The following is a 15,816-nucleotide window of genomic DNA, read 5'->3' as shown; positions in this document are numbered from 1 at the left end:
TGTGTGTCAGTGTCAGAATGTGTGTGTACTGTGTGTCAGTGTCAGAATGTTTGTGTACTGTGTATCAGTGTCAGAATGTTTGTGTACTGTGTGTCAGTGTCAGAATGTTTGTGTACTGTGTGTCAGTGTCAGAATGTGTGTGTACTGTGTGTCAGAGTCAGAATGTTTGTGTACTGTGTGTCAGTGTCAGAATGTTTGTGTACTGTGTGTCAGTGTTGGTTGAAAAATGGAAATCTAATCAATGAGTCACAAACTGTCTTAGTCACTATCCCACCGTGCGTCGTCACAAGGGGGTGGGTGGTATTCCCTGGACGCGTGGGGCGGAGGAGGCAATGGCGGTTGTGCGTGTGGGGAGCGGTAGTTCAGTGATTAGCACACTGCACTACGAATCCAGCAACCCAAGTTCGATTTCCACTCTCGGCCACCAACAGTGGCGATTATCTCAACTATTTCCATGGCCTCCCCTAGGTCGACTCAGCCTCAAATGAGCACCTGGTGTAGTGTATAAACATCGTCACTGGGGAGACAAAAGCGACCGGGCGTGGTGCTGGCCACCCACCCCTCGTGTGCCGTGCCACCCTTCATAGGTGCTCGCAAACAGCGCTTGCCCCAACAGTCTGTTAAGGCTGCACGGGGGATCTGTGTCTTTGTGCGGTGGCAGATATTAACGAGTGCGCGCTGGACCCGGACATCTGCCCCAACGGCATGTGCGAGAATCTGCGCGCCACTTACCGCTGCATGTGCAACTCGGGGTACGAGTCGGACATCTCCGGCAAGAGCTGCGTGGGTGAGTCACCTCGGCCAATCGCCTCCGACCACCGCTGCCGCTGCCGCTCACCGCATTAAACCTGCCCATCACTAGCCGACTGCGGTGGACCCAATTGTACCGCTGGGTAGACGGAGGCTGTGGTGGGGGCATAGTTATCAAAACTAGCACCATTGTATCAACTGGGCACCACGGTGGTGAGATGCTAACTACCTCTCCTGGTATACAGGAGGTGGCCGTATATTTGGAGTTTGCGTGTCTCTCTCCTCATGGTTGCGTGGATTTTTCCCTACGTGATAAGGCTACCATTTGTGGGCAGAGTTGCTTCTGAAAAAGAGCCGCATAGCTCACTGGGCCTTACCTGGTAAAATAAAAAAAATAGTTTATATACGGAACATTATTGCGTTCCCGACTTACGAACCGTTCGTAAGTTTGGCAAAATAACGAAACGGGCCTCGGGAACGGAACCCGTTCGTAAGTCGGGGACTGCCCGTGACTTACATTCAGCTCGCGATGGGTGAGCGGTCGGGAACGAGCGGCGAGGGGGGCGCCAGCCGCGATCTGCCCGGGGTGCCCGGTGGCGACCTCGGGGCGGACGTGAGCAGAGCGCGAGGGGGCGGCGGTGGGGTGGAGGTTAACGGCGCCGTGCCCGCCCGCAGACGTGGACGAGTGCTCGCGCAACTCCCTGCTGTGCGACAACGGGCTGTGCCGCAACACGCCGGGCAGCTACTCGTGCTCCTGCCCCACCGGCTACGTCTTCAACTCCGAGTCGGAGACCTGCGAGGGTAACGCTTCGCCGCGCGCCGGGGACGAAGATCGCCCCCGGCGCGTGGCCTTCACGCACCCTCGGGGCAAGCGGGTAACGGCCGATGCGTGCGACCGTCGCCGCCGACGTCCCTCGCGCCGACGATGAGATTTGTTTCCGTGACCCCCCCCACCACCACCGCCATCCCACCCCACCCCCGAGCAGACGTGAACGAGTGCGAGGGCGGGCCGTGCGTGAACGGCGTGTGCAAGAACACGGCGGGCTCGTACGTGTGCGAGTGCTCCATGGGCAGCAAGGTGGACGCCACGGGGACCGTGTGCATCGGTGAGCGAGCTCGGGCCGCACCACGGAGCCAGGCGACTCAACGCCCCCCCCCCCGCCCCCCTAAGGAGGGGGAGGAGGCGTCATCAGAGCGACGATAGCCTGAGCAGACTTTGGGTACAGCAAAGATCCCCTGTATAGCATTTAACAGACTGTTGGGGCAAGTGCTGTGAGCGAGCGGCACCTATGAAGGCCGGCACGGCACCCGAGGGGGCGGGTGGCCAGCACCACGCCCGACCGCCTTTGTCTCCCCAGTGACGATGTTTACTACACACCGCACCAGGTACTCATTTGAGGCTGAGTCGACCTAGGGGATGCCCAGGACCGGTTCAGATAATCGTCACCGGTGTTGGCCGTGAGCGGTGAATCGAACCCGGGTCGCCAGTTTCGTAGCGCAGCTCGCTAACCGCTACACTACCGCTCCCCACACACACACGAGCACACACACGTACACACACATACACACACACGTGCACACACACGTACACACACACGTACACACACACAGACACACGTGCACACACACGTACACACACACGTACACACACACACGTACACACACGTACACACACACAGACACACACGTGCACACACACGTACACACATACGTGCACACACACGTGCACACACACACACAGACACGTGCACGCGCACACACACACACGTGCACACACAGACACACGTGCACGCGCACACACACACACACAGACACACACACGTGCACACACACACGTACACACACACATACGCGTACTGCCTGCAGTTCAGCTTAAAGGGAGGGAGAGAGAGAGACCTTTTGAGTTGTCGTGAGAGGACAGCGACTCTCGTGAGGCCTCCCCTCCCCCTCTATATAACGCCTCGTCACAGAGGCCTCCCCCTCTATATAATGCCTCGTCACAGAGGCCTCCCCCTCTATATAATGCCTCGTCACAGAGGCCTCTCCCTCTATATAACGCCTCGTCACAGAGGCCTCTCCCTCTATATAACGCCTCGTCACAGAGGCCTCCCTCTATATAATGTCTCGTCACAGAGGCCTCCCCTCTATATAATGCCTCGTCACAGAGGCCTCCCCTCTATATAATGCCTCGTCACAGAGGCCTCCCCTCTATATAATGCCTCGTCACAGAGGCCTCCCCTCTATATAACGCCTCGTCACAGAGGCCTCCCCTCTATATAATGCCTCGTCACAGAGGCCTCCCCCTCTATATAATGCCTCGTCACAGAGGCCTCCCCCTCTATATAATGTCTCGTCACAGAGGCCTCCCCTCTATATAATGTCTCGTCACAGAGGCCTCTCCCCTCTATATAATGCCTCATCACAGAGGCCTCCCCTCTATATAACGCCTCGTCACAGAGGCCTCCCCCTCTATATAATGCCTCGTCACAGAGGCCTCCCCCTCTATATAATGCCTCGTCACAGAGGCCTCCCCCTCTATATAATGTCTCGTCACAGAGGCCTCTCCCCTCTATATAATGCCTCGTCACAGAGGCCTCCCCCTCTATATAATGCCTCGTCACAGAGGCCTCTCCCTCTATATAACGCCTCGTCACAGAGGCCTCTCCCTCTATATAACGCCTTGTCACAGAGGCCTCCCCTCTATATAACGCCTCGTCACAGAGGCCTCCCCCTCTATATAATGCCTCGTCACAGAGGCCTCCCCTCTATATAACGCCTCGTCACAGAGGCCTCTCCCTCTATATAATGTCTCGTCACAGAGGCCTCCCCCTCTATATAATGCCTCGTCACAGAGGCCTCCCCCTCTATATAATGCCTCGTCACAGAGGCCTCCCCCTCTATATAACGTCTCGTCACAGAGGCCTCTCCCTCTACATAATGTCTCGTCACAGAGGCCTCCCCCTCTATATAATGTCTCGTCACAGAGGCCTCCCCCTCTATATAACGTCTCGTCACAGAGGCCTCCCCCTCTATATAACGCCTCGTCACAGAGGCCTCCCCCTCTATATAACGTCTTGTCACAGAGGCCTCCCCCTCTATATAATGTCTCGTCACAGAGGCCTCTCCCTCTATAACGCCTCGTCACAGAGGCCTCCCCCTCTATATAATGCCTCGTCACAGAGGCCTCCCCTCTATATAATGCCTCGTCACAGAGGCCTCTCCCTCTATATAACGCCTTGTCACAGAGGCCTCCCCTCTATATAACGCCTCGTCACAGAGGCCTCCCCCTCTATATAACGCCTCGTCACAGAGGCCTCCCCTCTATATAATGTCTCGTCACAGAGGCCTCCCCCTCTATATAACGTCTCGTCACAGAGGCCTCCCCTCTATATAACGCCTCGTCACAGAGGCGTGTTTCTCTCTTTCACCTGAAGACGACCGCTTGTTGCGATCGAAACGTCGTCATCAATTAGTTATTTATTTTTCTATCTACGTGACTTTACTGAAAGAACCTAAGAGTACTATACACTACACTATACTATACACTACACTATACACTACACTTTACACTACACTACTATACACTACACTATACATTACACTACTATACACTACACTATACACTACACTACTCTACTAACACTACACTATACACTACACTATACACTACACTACTCTACTATACACTACACTATACACTACACTATACACGACTTAAGCTCATTATCTTTGTGTCTGTAAAATATAACTTTGTAGTTTCTGGGTGGGCGGAGACAATGGGGGAGGTTTGGGGGATTTTGATCGTTGCCGCTGACCTGACTGACAACGTCTTTGGGTGTGTGTTGTGTGTCTTGGTGTACGTGTGCTTTATCGGTGCACGTTTGGCTATGCGCATATCTGCACGTCTCTACGTATTCGATGTGGTCGTCTGTGTGTGTCTGTGTGTCCTTGTGTGTATTGGTTTGCACTACATCGGGCGTGTATGCCTGCGGCCGTTTGTGTATCGTGTGCGTCTGCCGCTGTGTGGCGTGTGTTTGTGTCTTGGTGCGTGTGTGTGTGTCTATGCATGGCTACTTGTGTGTACCTGTATTACGTGGGTATGTTTTTGTGGGTGTTTCTTGTGTGTCTATATACTTGTGTGTCTGAACGTGTATGCCTGCTTGTACCTGTATGTGTCTGTCTGCATTCCTTTCCGCATGACTGTCTGCACGTCTGTCTGCGTGTTTGCATGCACATCTGTTTGCACATTTGTCTGTCTGGATGTCTGTGTGCACGTCTGCCTTCACATCTGTCTGTCTGCATGCCTGTCTGCACGTCCGTCTGTCTGCATGTCCCCTCTGCGTGTCCGTCTGGACGTCCGTCTGCTCGTCTGTCCGCACGGCGTCGTCCCCCTTGGCGCGTGCCTCGGGCCCGCAGACAGCATCAAGGGCACCTGCTGGATGCAGATCCTGGACAACCGCTGCGAGGTGAACATCAACGGCGGCACCATGAAGTCCGAGTGCTGCGCCACGCTGGGGGCCGCGTGGGGCAGCCCCTGCGAGCCCTGTGAGCTCGGTAAGCCGCCCACGGCGCCACCCCCGCGGCTCCTCCGACTCCGACGACGTCGCGGGGGGGTTTTGCTGCTGTGGCCCCGGCGATTCGGGGGGGTCATGTAAAATGCGTACCGATATTGTGGATGCGAAGCTATTGAGGTGACTTCAGAAGCTGTCAAAAGCGGGGATTCACCCCTGGGCCTCGCCTAAAAGAAGGCCTCGCGTAAAAGGGGGCCTCGTGTAAAAGAGGGCCTCGCGTAAAAGAGGGCCTCACAACGGCGCCTGGTTGTGTCGCCGGTGAATAAGCGTGGACCCCGAGTGGCCTCCGGTCTCGGGGCCCTCCCACCCTGCGCCTCCAGGAGCCTCTTGGCGGCACAGTACAGAAGCGGTTTTTGTCACGTTATCTTCTGGGGGCTGTTCGCGAGCTAGCGAGAGATTTTCGGTTTCTTCGCCGTGCGACGGCACGACATTGAAGGCAGAATTGGAGCCCGTTTTGGGGGGACAGGCGAAAACTATAAAGTAAAAAAAAAATTAGTAAATGAGATAATGGCAAACAAAATGCACGAGAGAGAATTTATTTTGCTTGTGGATTTTTAAAATTAACTTTCATCTAAATGTCATAAAATATTTATATATATAGAAAATAGACTGGCTTATGTAAGTCGTTTGAATTCTTAATACATTATTATTACTATACATCATTGCAGATATAATTATTAATATATTTTTGGGCTCTGGCTTATAAAGGTCATAAAACATGTACAGCCGTATATAGAAAAAAGACTGACTGATGTAAGTTATAACAATTGCACAAATTACCGTGCGTTTTGATCGTCCGTCTGTTTGGGGCCTCACAGACCCCGCCTGCCCGCGTGGCTTCTCCCGCTCCAAGAGCGTCAACTGCGAGGGTGAGTGTCCTCGGGACTTGTCAAGGCCTCTTCAGCGTCCTCCACGGCGACGGGGCCCCTTGGCGTGGCCCCTGGTGGCCCTTGCTGAACGAGAGTCGACGTGATTTCTTGCTCAGATGAGCGATCGAGGCAGCGCTCAGCCCCTCTTGACAACCCTCGGTGGCAATGCCTCGTTACTATGATGGGGGCGAGTCTACGTCTCAGACAGCCGCTGTTCACTTCCCCACAAAATTGTACTAATTTTATCGACCCCAAAGGGACGATGATGATGTGCTGAATGAACCACCAAACGCCAATCCCACGTGGCAGTGGCTGAACACGTGTGAAGCATTGTTACGTGATCTGGAATCAATAATGCAACCGCATCCGCACAAACCGTGGCAGATACCTGACATGCACAAGTGGAAATTACAAACCTCCCCGGTGTGCGACTGCGGTCGTCCAGAACACACCGCTGCAACGTATGTCGACACAATGCCCGATCCACGCATGCGAAGGAGACATCACAGGGATACGTTCCGCTGCTCATGACGCGATTCACTCCTCTGGCTGGACCACCTGGATGTGCCATCGGAGTTGTTGCTCTGCATCCACATCAGCCAGACAAAAGAAAGGAACGAGTAACACAACCTTTAATTCATTGGCATCTAATCGGCCAAAGCAACGCTTGCAAAAGGTTTTGGCAGCGTTGTTAGAGGAACCACTGTGTACGCTTCACGTTGCCTTCAACTGCCACGCCTCTCATACTGAGCACGGCTACATCTGAAACGACAGTAATAATCGGCACGTGTACACGCTTGCACACTATGACCGCGTCGGGTGGTGGAGGGCCTTGTTAACGACACAAATTTTGCCGGACCGTTGTTTGGCACATGTCGGAAGTGTCGCCGTGTGTGCGTGCGTGTGTGTGTGTGCGTGGGCGTGTGTGTGTGTGTGCGTGTGTGTGTGTGCGTGTGTGTGTGCGTGTGTGTGTGTGTGCGTGTGTGTGTGCGTGTGTGTGTGTGTGCGTGCGTGTGTGCGTGCGTGCGTGTGTGTGTGTGTGTGGGGAGCGGTAGTGTAGCGGTTAGCGCGCTGCGCTATAAACCTGGCGACCCGGGTTCGATTCCCGCTCACGGCCAACACCAGTGACGATTATCTGAACCGGTCCCGGGCCTCCCCTAGGTCGACTCAGCCTCAAATGAGTACCTGGTGCGGTGTGTAAACATTGCCACTAGGGAGACAAAGGCGGTCGGGCGTGGTGCTGGCCACCCACCCCCTCGTGTACCGTTCCGGCCTTCATAGGTGCTCGCTAACAGCACTTGCCCCTACAGTCTGTTAAGGCTATATGGGGGATCTTTGTCTTTGTTTTGTCTTTGTGCGTGCGTGTGTGTGTGCGTGTGTGTGTGCGTGCGTGCGTGTGTGTGTGCGTGCGTGTGTGCGTGCGTGTGTGTGTGTATGTGTGTGCGTGCGTGTGTGTGTGCGTGTGTGTGTGCGTGCGTGTGTGTGTGTGTGTGCGTGCGTGCGCGCAGACGTGAACGAGTGCGACGTCTTCCCGGGCGTCTGTCCCAACGGGCGCTGCGTGAACACCCCCGGCTCGTTCCGCTGCGACTGCCCCCAGGGACTGATCCTGGACGGCACGGGACGCACGTGCGTGGGTGAGAGACTCCGCGTTTGCACGCAGCCCCCACCCCCCCCCCCCGCACAAACGACACGCCAGCGACGGACATTCCTCTTTCTGCCGGCAGAGGTTTAAATTGTGTGGCTCTCCCTATGCCGCACGCGACTCCTGGCGACGCTTTCTGCAAATGTTGGGCAACATCTCGTGTTCTCGATTTTAAGTTTTTGCTATTTTATTTACCCAGGTCAAGCCCGCCGAGCTAATAGTTATTTTTCAGAGCCGACCTGGTCACACGTAATAGTTCCATCGAAGTGGCTCATATCATCACACGTAGGAATTTATAGTCTCAGCCAAATTATCTAAACGCGTGGCGATTGTAAATGTGGAGAGACCGGAGAAAAATTCACGTGACCACCACGGGGATAGAGAGAACACGCGGACTCCAAACGCACAACGGCCTTCGTCAGGGTCCCGGGATTGAACCTACGACCTCCTGCGTTCCACGGTCCGGTGTTCTCTAACAAGCGGTGATGTCTCGCTTTCTGCGGGGGATGTGGATGGATGTAGTTTTGCGAATTTTCTCAGCACAGTTCCGGGGGTCCAAATAAGAGTTGAACACGTTTCTGTTTTAATTGACAACTTCGGTGATGGGGGGGGGGGCGTGCAATTGTAATTACTGGCGAAAGGTCGTACTCATATTGTAAATGTTGTGGCTTGGCTCACACCGGTGTGCTGTACTAGTGACGAATTGGCACGTTCTGTTCACGTGACAACCCTTACTAGTTGGCTGTGTCGGGTGGTGGCGGGTTTTAATGACTCATTTATATATTTATGCGATATAACCCAAAAGTATATATATTGTGGGTATATAGCATAATTCGTGCTAATTGCATCCCACAGCTCTGTACATTCATTGAATATAAACAGAGAAGCATCTCTTTTTCCCCACACGTCCGATTAGCACGGTTGTCCACCTCCTGTGCAAGCGGCGTCCGCAGCGCCGAGAAGCACGGCGCTTGGGGGCGAGACCCAAACAGAGCCGACGCTAAACGTAACCGAATGTTGTTGCCGCTGTCACCGCCGCCCCCGCCGCGACGGTACGGCGAAGACCTCCGTCTGGAGCAGTGCTTCCTGGAGTGGGACGAGGAGGAGTGCGAGCGCCCGCTGGGCCGCATGCGCATGGACGCCTGCTGCTGCTCCGTGGGGGCGGCGTGGGGCGCGGAGTGCGACGCGTGCCCGCCGGCCGGCACCAAGGAGTTCGACGCGCTGTGCCCACGCGGGCCTGGCTACGCCAACCGCGGGGACGTGCTCACGGGACGGCCCGTCTTTAAAGGTGAGGTGGGCGGGCGGGGGCTCGGCGGGGTCGGGGGGGGGGGTTGCTATAAAGCGCCGGCGCGCTCGTCCACAGCACCACCGTGCGTGGCCTTGCAAGAGAAAAATACGTTTCGGCCGACGGTCCTACTCCGCACACGGTGTCATTGACAATTGAGTTTTTCCGTCGTTCGTGCTTGTTAATGATGTGACTACGGCAACCCTGTTAAGCCAGCCAGGCCTGCGCCGCTCTCTCGATTGCCACGCCAACCTTACCTGTTGCTCGCTACGGGCACTTCTCGATGGCTCTCAGTGCTCACTGCGGGCCAAGTCCGGTTCCAGCTACTCGCTGGCAACGCAGCAGCAGCAGCAACACATCACTACCAGATAATCCCATTGTCGGGCCACAGGGCTTGGTGCAATCGTCGGCGTTGGTTTTGGCTGCCTCGCCTGTGGATTCACGCACCTCTCAATCCCTTTCTCTCGAAGAGCGAATTAAAACTGCGCGGCGCCTTACAGATCCAAAATAAAAATTATAACGATGATAAAATGGTGGCACTCCAGCGTGGAAAACACTGCCATTTAAATTCTCTGCGATCCACCCCCAGCCAGGCCTACAGAATACGGAAAAAAAAAATCAAAGCCCCATCGCCAATCACCGATCGTCCGAGTGATCAATCGGCGTCGCTCACTTGACATTCGCACTCTTGCGGCAGCGTGGGCCGCGCCCGGATATATTTTATTTTACCAGGTTGAACCGCGTGACGTCTGAAGGCCCCTTTCTGTTAGTGGAAGCTTGACAAGCGATGGGCAACAGCTGCTGCATCGGGCAAACGAAGGAGGCTTGGCGTAAGGGAATCTTGGCGTAGGAGTGGGACGTTCGGCCAAAGGTCTCACGTTTAATTTGTGTAACCAAGAAACACGGACGAGTCGCGTTTGCAAGAGTGAAGAACCTGGGTCAACAAAAATGAAACAAGCGAGCAAAACAAAGTACAGCGATGAAGGAAAGCAACCGGAACAAAACAACGTATAGACAATAAAACACTATTGAATGACATAAATATAGTTGTTAAGCTGTTCAAACACCAAATAGACACCTATTACAAGGCATCAAGTAAACTAAACAATTTTTTTATTTTACCAGGTCAGGCCCACTGAGCTATATTGCTCTTTTTCAGAAGCTATCACGAAAGATAGCTCAACGAAGTTGCTTATAACGTGGAAATGTAAAGCAGCCAAATGCTCTACGCGACCACGGCCAAAACATGAAAACTCCAAACATACAGCAGGCGTCAGGTTTGGGATCGAACCCACGACTTGTCGCATGCCGGACGAGGTGGTTAACATCTCGCCACCACGACTTCCGGCGTCTGGGGAATGCGGCGCGCGTTGTCGCGCCGCCACGGATCGTTAAGCTTGCCCCAGTCGCCGGTAACGCATCATCCACACCTCGTCAACGGCGACGGGCTGACCGGACGGCGGGAGGGCAGCTGCCCCGCAGAGGAACCCCCCCCATCCCCCCCCCCATCCCCCCACACCCATCCCCCCATCCCCCCCACACCCATCCCCCCCATCCCCTCCTCATCCCCCCATTCCCCCCCCCCCCCACTGTTCCTTTTCGGCTGAAAATAAAAGGGTTTTGTCAAAAGGAGGGGAAAAAAGGGAGACACGTGCACACACACACACACATCTACACACATACACACACACATACACACATCTACACACATACACACACACATACACACACACACATCTACACACATACACACACACATACATACACACACACACATCTACACACATACACACACACACATACACACACACATACACACACACATCTACACACATACACACACACACACATCTACACACATACACATCTACATACACACACATAGACTCGTAACAAAGACAGAGATCCCCCACATAACCGTATAGCCTTTAAGAGCTGTTAGCGAGCACCTATGAAGGCCGGCACGGCACACGAGGGAGTGGGTGGCCAACACCACGCCCGGCCGCCTTTGTCTCACCAGTGACGATGTTTACACACCGCACCAGGTACTCATTTGAGGCTGAGTTGACCTAGGGGAGGCCAAGGACCGGTTCAAGATAATCGTCACTGGTGTTGGCCGTGAGCGGGAATCGAACTCGGTTTGCCACGTTCGTAGCGCAGCGTAGCGCTAACCGCTGCACTATCGCTCCCCACACACACCGCACGAACACACACACAGACAAAGACAAATATCCTCCGTATAGCCTTAACAGACTGTAGGGGCAAGTGCTGTTAGCAAGCACCTATGAAGGCCGGAACGGTACACGAGGGGGTGGTTGGCCAGCACCACGCCCGACCGCCTTTGTCTCCCCAGTGGCAATGTTTTTATGCACTGCACCAGGTACTCATTTGAGGCTGAGTCGACCTAGGGGAGGCCCAGGACCGGTTCAGATAATCGTCACTGGTGTTGGCCGTGAGCGGGAATCGATCCCGGGTCGCCAGGTTCATAGCGCACTGCGTTAACCGCTTCACTACCGCTCCCCACACACACACAGACACACAAACACACTCACACACACACAGACACACACACAGACACGTACAGACACACACACAGACACACACGCACAGACACACACACAGAGACACACACAGACACGCACAGAGACACAACACACAACAACCGCCATTCGCCACTAAGTGGCGGTGACGTCACCACGACGCTTGTGCCAGGCCATGTGCACCTTGAGGCCACGTGAAGTGTCGAATGCCCGCTGGCAGTAGGTCACGGGGCAGACCCAGCAGGTGCCACGGGTCGACTGACTGAGATGACCGAGATGACTGGCTGATGCACCATCTGTGCCCCCTACTGTGCCAACCTGCTGTGCTTTAGCCACCCGGCGCTTCGCTCGTTGTTGTGAGCGTCGCTCCTCCGCCCTCCGTTGTTGTTGGAGGGCGACTGCCTCCAACTGCCCAGTAGCAGCGTCCTTCACGAGCCTCCTCCACAGAGGCCGATCTTGACACCGCTGGTATCAGTCATCGGCAAATCCACACGGCTCCACATCCTCTTATACCACATCACTCCATCTCTTCTCTAGCCCGTGCCTCCTGTACCACATCACTCCATCTCTTCTCTAGCCTGTGCTGCGCCCCGTTTAGCCCCCTCAATCCGGCCAAACAAAAGCTGTTTGGGCATGCGATGATTGGGCATGTGGGCTACATGGCCCAGCCAATGCAGCCTTGCCTGCCGGAGGTGCTCACCGATGGGACACACACACGTGTACACACACACATACAAAGACAGACAAAAACAAGAGATTTCCCTATAGCCACACAAAAACACCCCATATGCACAACACGTGACCCTTCTGCCTCCCGCCCGAAAATCTGCGGCCAAACCACAGCCCTCCGCGAGTCCTTTCCACTCTTGTCACCAACCACTGCCGCTGCACCGACTTCTGCCCAGCTCAGAGCTCCCGGCCCCTTCGTTGGCGAAAAGGGCCCCATCTTTTGTGCGGGGCACACGTGGAAGATTAACTCGAGGTCACTCCCCACACCGCCCGTTCTCCTGAGCTCTGCTCGTACCCCCCCCCACTACCCCCCCCCCCTCGTCCTTCCTCTTCCCAGTCTGAAGAACTGCGGCGTGCCGGCCAATGAGACGAGGACTCGCGCGTGCCATCCCAGTGGGCAGTGGTCTTATGCGGCGTACGCAGCGAGCCTTGGCAGTGGGTGCCGGGCGCCCACTCGTTCGCACGGAGAGCATCGGCATGAGCCTTGAACATGAGCACGCCTTCATTTCACCGAATGCGATCTCGGCGTCGTTTTCTCGTTTTATTTATTTACGAAAGCAGCCGATTGGAGCCGGTGCAATTAGCAGCGATTAAATAAACGCCCGTCGTTGTTTGCGCACGTGGCGCGCTGCGCTCATTCTCCCTCGCTCGCTCGCTCGCTCCCAGCACAAACAACCGTCTGTCGGTGCGCCGCGCTCACACGTGGGCCCGCAGCCACGGCGTGGGCCCACAGCCACCGCGTGGGCCCACAGCCACCGCGTGGGCCCGCAGCCACCGCGTCGTCGGCCCGTGCCGCCGTCTTCGCCCCCGTGGCGACTCCGCCGACCGCCGCTGCTTTGCCCGTTAACACGCAACCCGCCTCTGCCGCCCCTCGTTCCGCCGCTGTCTCCGCGCTCTCGCACCTGCTGCATCCCACCGCCACCTCCCCGCTTCTGCCCGCAGACGTCAACGAGTGCAAGACGTTCCCGGTGCTGTGCGCGCACGGGAAGTGTCGCAACACGGTGGGGAGCTTCCGCTGCAAGTGCGACGGCGGCTTCGCCCTCGATGCGGAGGATCGCAACTGCACAGGTGGGGGCGGCGGGGCTTGAATGGGGCCGCCCGGCGGGCCCTAGAGGTGCGGCGGCTGGAGGCCCGGGGCAGAACGCCCCCGTCGGGGGGGGCGCCCTTATCCGCGAGTGACGACAAACCAGGCCCGTTGTGTGGCCCTCTTTTGTGTGAGTCCCAGGGAAAATGTTCCCCCCCTGTCCGCCCCCCCCCTCCCCCCGTGCTCGTCCATCGGAGGAGGGGGGGGGGGCCCTAAAATCACCGCCCCTGGGCCCTGCAGGTAATCTGTGTGGAACGCGCGTGTGCGAGTGAGCGCGCGTGCGTGTGTTAGTGAGCGAGCGCGCGAGCGTGTGTGCGGTGCATTCTGGGTGTTTTGTAAGCGAGTGTGTGGGAGGCAAAGGCTTTGCGTTGCCTCCACAGAGCAACTTCTATTCACATGCGCTGGGAAAAATATAAACAATGGACGCTTCTCAGATTCAGGGTCCGAGAGGCCGCGGGTATTCAACCTTCTCCCGACATAAAGCCCCTTACAGAGGCGATGTTTGATGATTGATTACGTTGCGTTTGGCTTCAGGAGTAGAAAAAAAAACCAGATGACTGGCCCCCAGCGTGGCACCGAGGCAGGCCCCCAGCCTGGCACCCAGCGTGGCTGTAGAAGAGCACTGAAGAGTGGGAACTGGAGGCATTGTCAATTCTGTGCTGAGGGCACTGATGAATTTACAACAACAAAAGTCAAAGCCTCTAAGGTTGCTGTCACCTACAGCACATTGGGCATATCAGTTTGAGTGTGGGACAAGGATGATTAAAAATAATATCTAAGCACGCCCCTTAAATACTGCAGATTCCAAAAGAGAATGTATTGAAGATGCCAGCAAACTGCCGGGCATGCAGTATCTCACCCTGGAGACCACGTAATCGTGCCACCCACGTAATTACCGATCGTGATTAATTATTAATTATTTTGCCATCATTTGCGCGTGAAGGTCTGGTTGGCGGAGGCGGCTCGTTTCAAGTATTTGAAAATTGCAGGGGCATGCTGGCACCCTTGGCAGGCACTTCCACTTGCCCTGCCGCGCGTGCCCTCGCACGCCCCCCCAATCCGCCTCCACCCACCCGGTCACGCTGTCCGGCCCACCGTTACAGAGCTGCCGCCGTGGGCCAACAGAGCTCCATTGTGCGGGTCGTCGTCTGCGCAGTCAAAATTGGCCGACCCGTGTATAAATATTGAGCGTTGTAATTAATGACCGCGCCAACAGCGGGCGCGCACAGGCAAGCGGACGCGCCGGTGAGAGGCGGGGCGGCGGTATGTACGTACGTATGTTGAACTTCTTTCGTACCGTACATAGCCAATCGTGCTAATCGGAGGTGCGGGGTGAAGGCCAACAAACCAAACACGTAAAGCAGTTTTGGAGAAATTAGTTTTCAACATAGATGTTTTAAATGTGCATAGCTCCAATGGCTTCTTAATATCGGAAGGAAGGGCGTTCCAGACGGCCGCAGAAGCCGGGCAACTGAAAGGGCGCGCGATTGCCGGTGACCGTCTTTGTTTGGTGGATAGCCAAAAGGGGCACACTGCACCCATGTGTTCTTAGCACTTACGAAAAAATAAGTGGCGACACAGTTCCCCTACCATTGATAGCGGGGCCACTCCTCGGCGTCTTGGGGATAGCGCTACGACAACGACGGAGCCGACTCCAGCCGTTGAGTCGTGCTGCTCGTCTGAGAATGAATGAAAGGGATGAAATGAAGTCGAAATGAAAGGAGTAAATGAAGACCCTGAATGGTCCATGAATTAAATACAAATACGCCAGCGTACTTGGCTCTGGAAAGCTGAGCATATGTGCAGTGTGCGCTATGCAGCCAGGTTAAGAGGAGGTATTTGCGATAGAATAGCTGCTATGGCAGGAAGTGCAAAAAAATGCGTTTTAGGTTCATACATTTTTGTTTTCATCATTACTATTATATATATTCTTGGTTCTTTCGGTAAAGTCACTTAGAAGGGAAACAAAAGAACCAAGAATATGAATCCCTGCAGTCACGAAAGCTTTAAATCAACATTTAGTATTATATAATCACGCTTGTTTACCCAGGAGCGCCTCACCGAGTCTCAAGACTCTTTTTTCAGGAGGGTGCTGCCAAGCCTCTTTCTCGGCGGCAGGGCGATGTCGCTGTGCGTTTCCCAGTCGAGTCACTTACGAGTAAAACATTTAAAAGTTTGGCGAATGCGGACAAGGACACCCAGCGGACCTTAAACGCCGTCCGCTGTGAAGCAAACGGCGCGAGGCTTTAATTTTTGTGGCCAGCACACAGCGGCGACGTTAACCACGGTGTCCTGCCAGATTCGAACCGCGGAAACCTCTTGAAGACAATCGACACCCACACGACT

The 15,816-nt window shown here is 55.2% G+C and overlaps 1 protein-coding gene across 4 annotated transcripts in view; it reads left to right on the top strand.

Annotated features, from left to right (window-relative positions):
- Positions 1-15,816, top strand: part of FBN2 (fibrillin 2) — a 140,806-nt gene that overhangs the window by 75,980 nt on the left and 49,010 nt on the right. For all 4 annotated transcript variants that reach the window (XM_032968706.2, XM_076073001.1, XM_032968705.2 and 1 more), the window contains 8 exons: positions 662-787; positions 1,426-1,551; positions 1,737-1,856; positions 5,167-5,304; positions 6,140-6,190; positions 7,699-7,824; positions 8,896-9,120; positions 13,329-13,454. In XM_032968706.2, the coding sequence (XP_032824597.2) occupies positions 662-787; positions 1,426-1,551; positions 1,737-1,856; positions 5,167-5,304; positions 6,140-6,190; positions 7,699-7,824; positions 8,896-9,120; positions 13,329-13,454 (1,038 nt within the window). The remainder of the gene's footprint in view (positions 1-661; positions 788-1,425; positions 1,552-1,736; positions 1,857-5,166; positions 5,305-6,139; positions 6,191-7,698; positions 7,825-8,895; positions 9,121-13,328; positions 13,455-15,816) is intronic.

The sequence above is a fragment of the Petromyzon marinus genome, chromosome 40 (genome assembly GCF_048934315.1).
Source record: "Petromyzon marinus isolate PM22_M1 ecotype Great Lakes invasive population chromosome 40, UKy_Petmar_22M1.pri1.0, whole genome shotgun sequence".
NCBI classification, from domain to species: domain Eukaryota; kingdom Metazoa; phylum Chordata; class Hyperoartia; order Petromyzontiformes; family Petromyzontidae; genus Petromyzon; species Petromyzon marinus.
The sequence above is the reverse complement of the archived record's forward strand: the minus strand, read 5'-3'. Positions and strand labels throughout refer to the sequence as shown.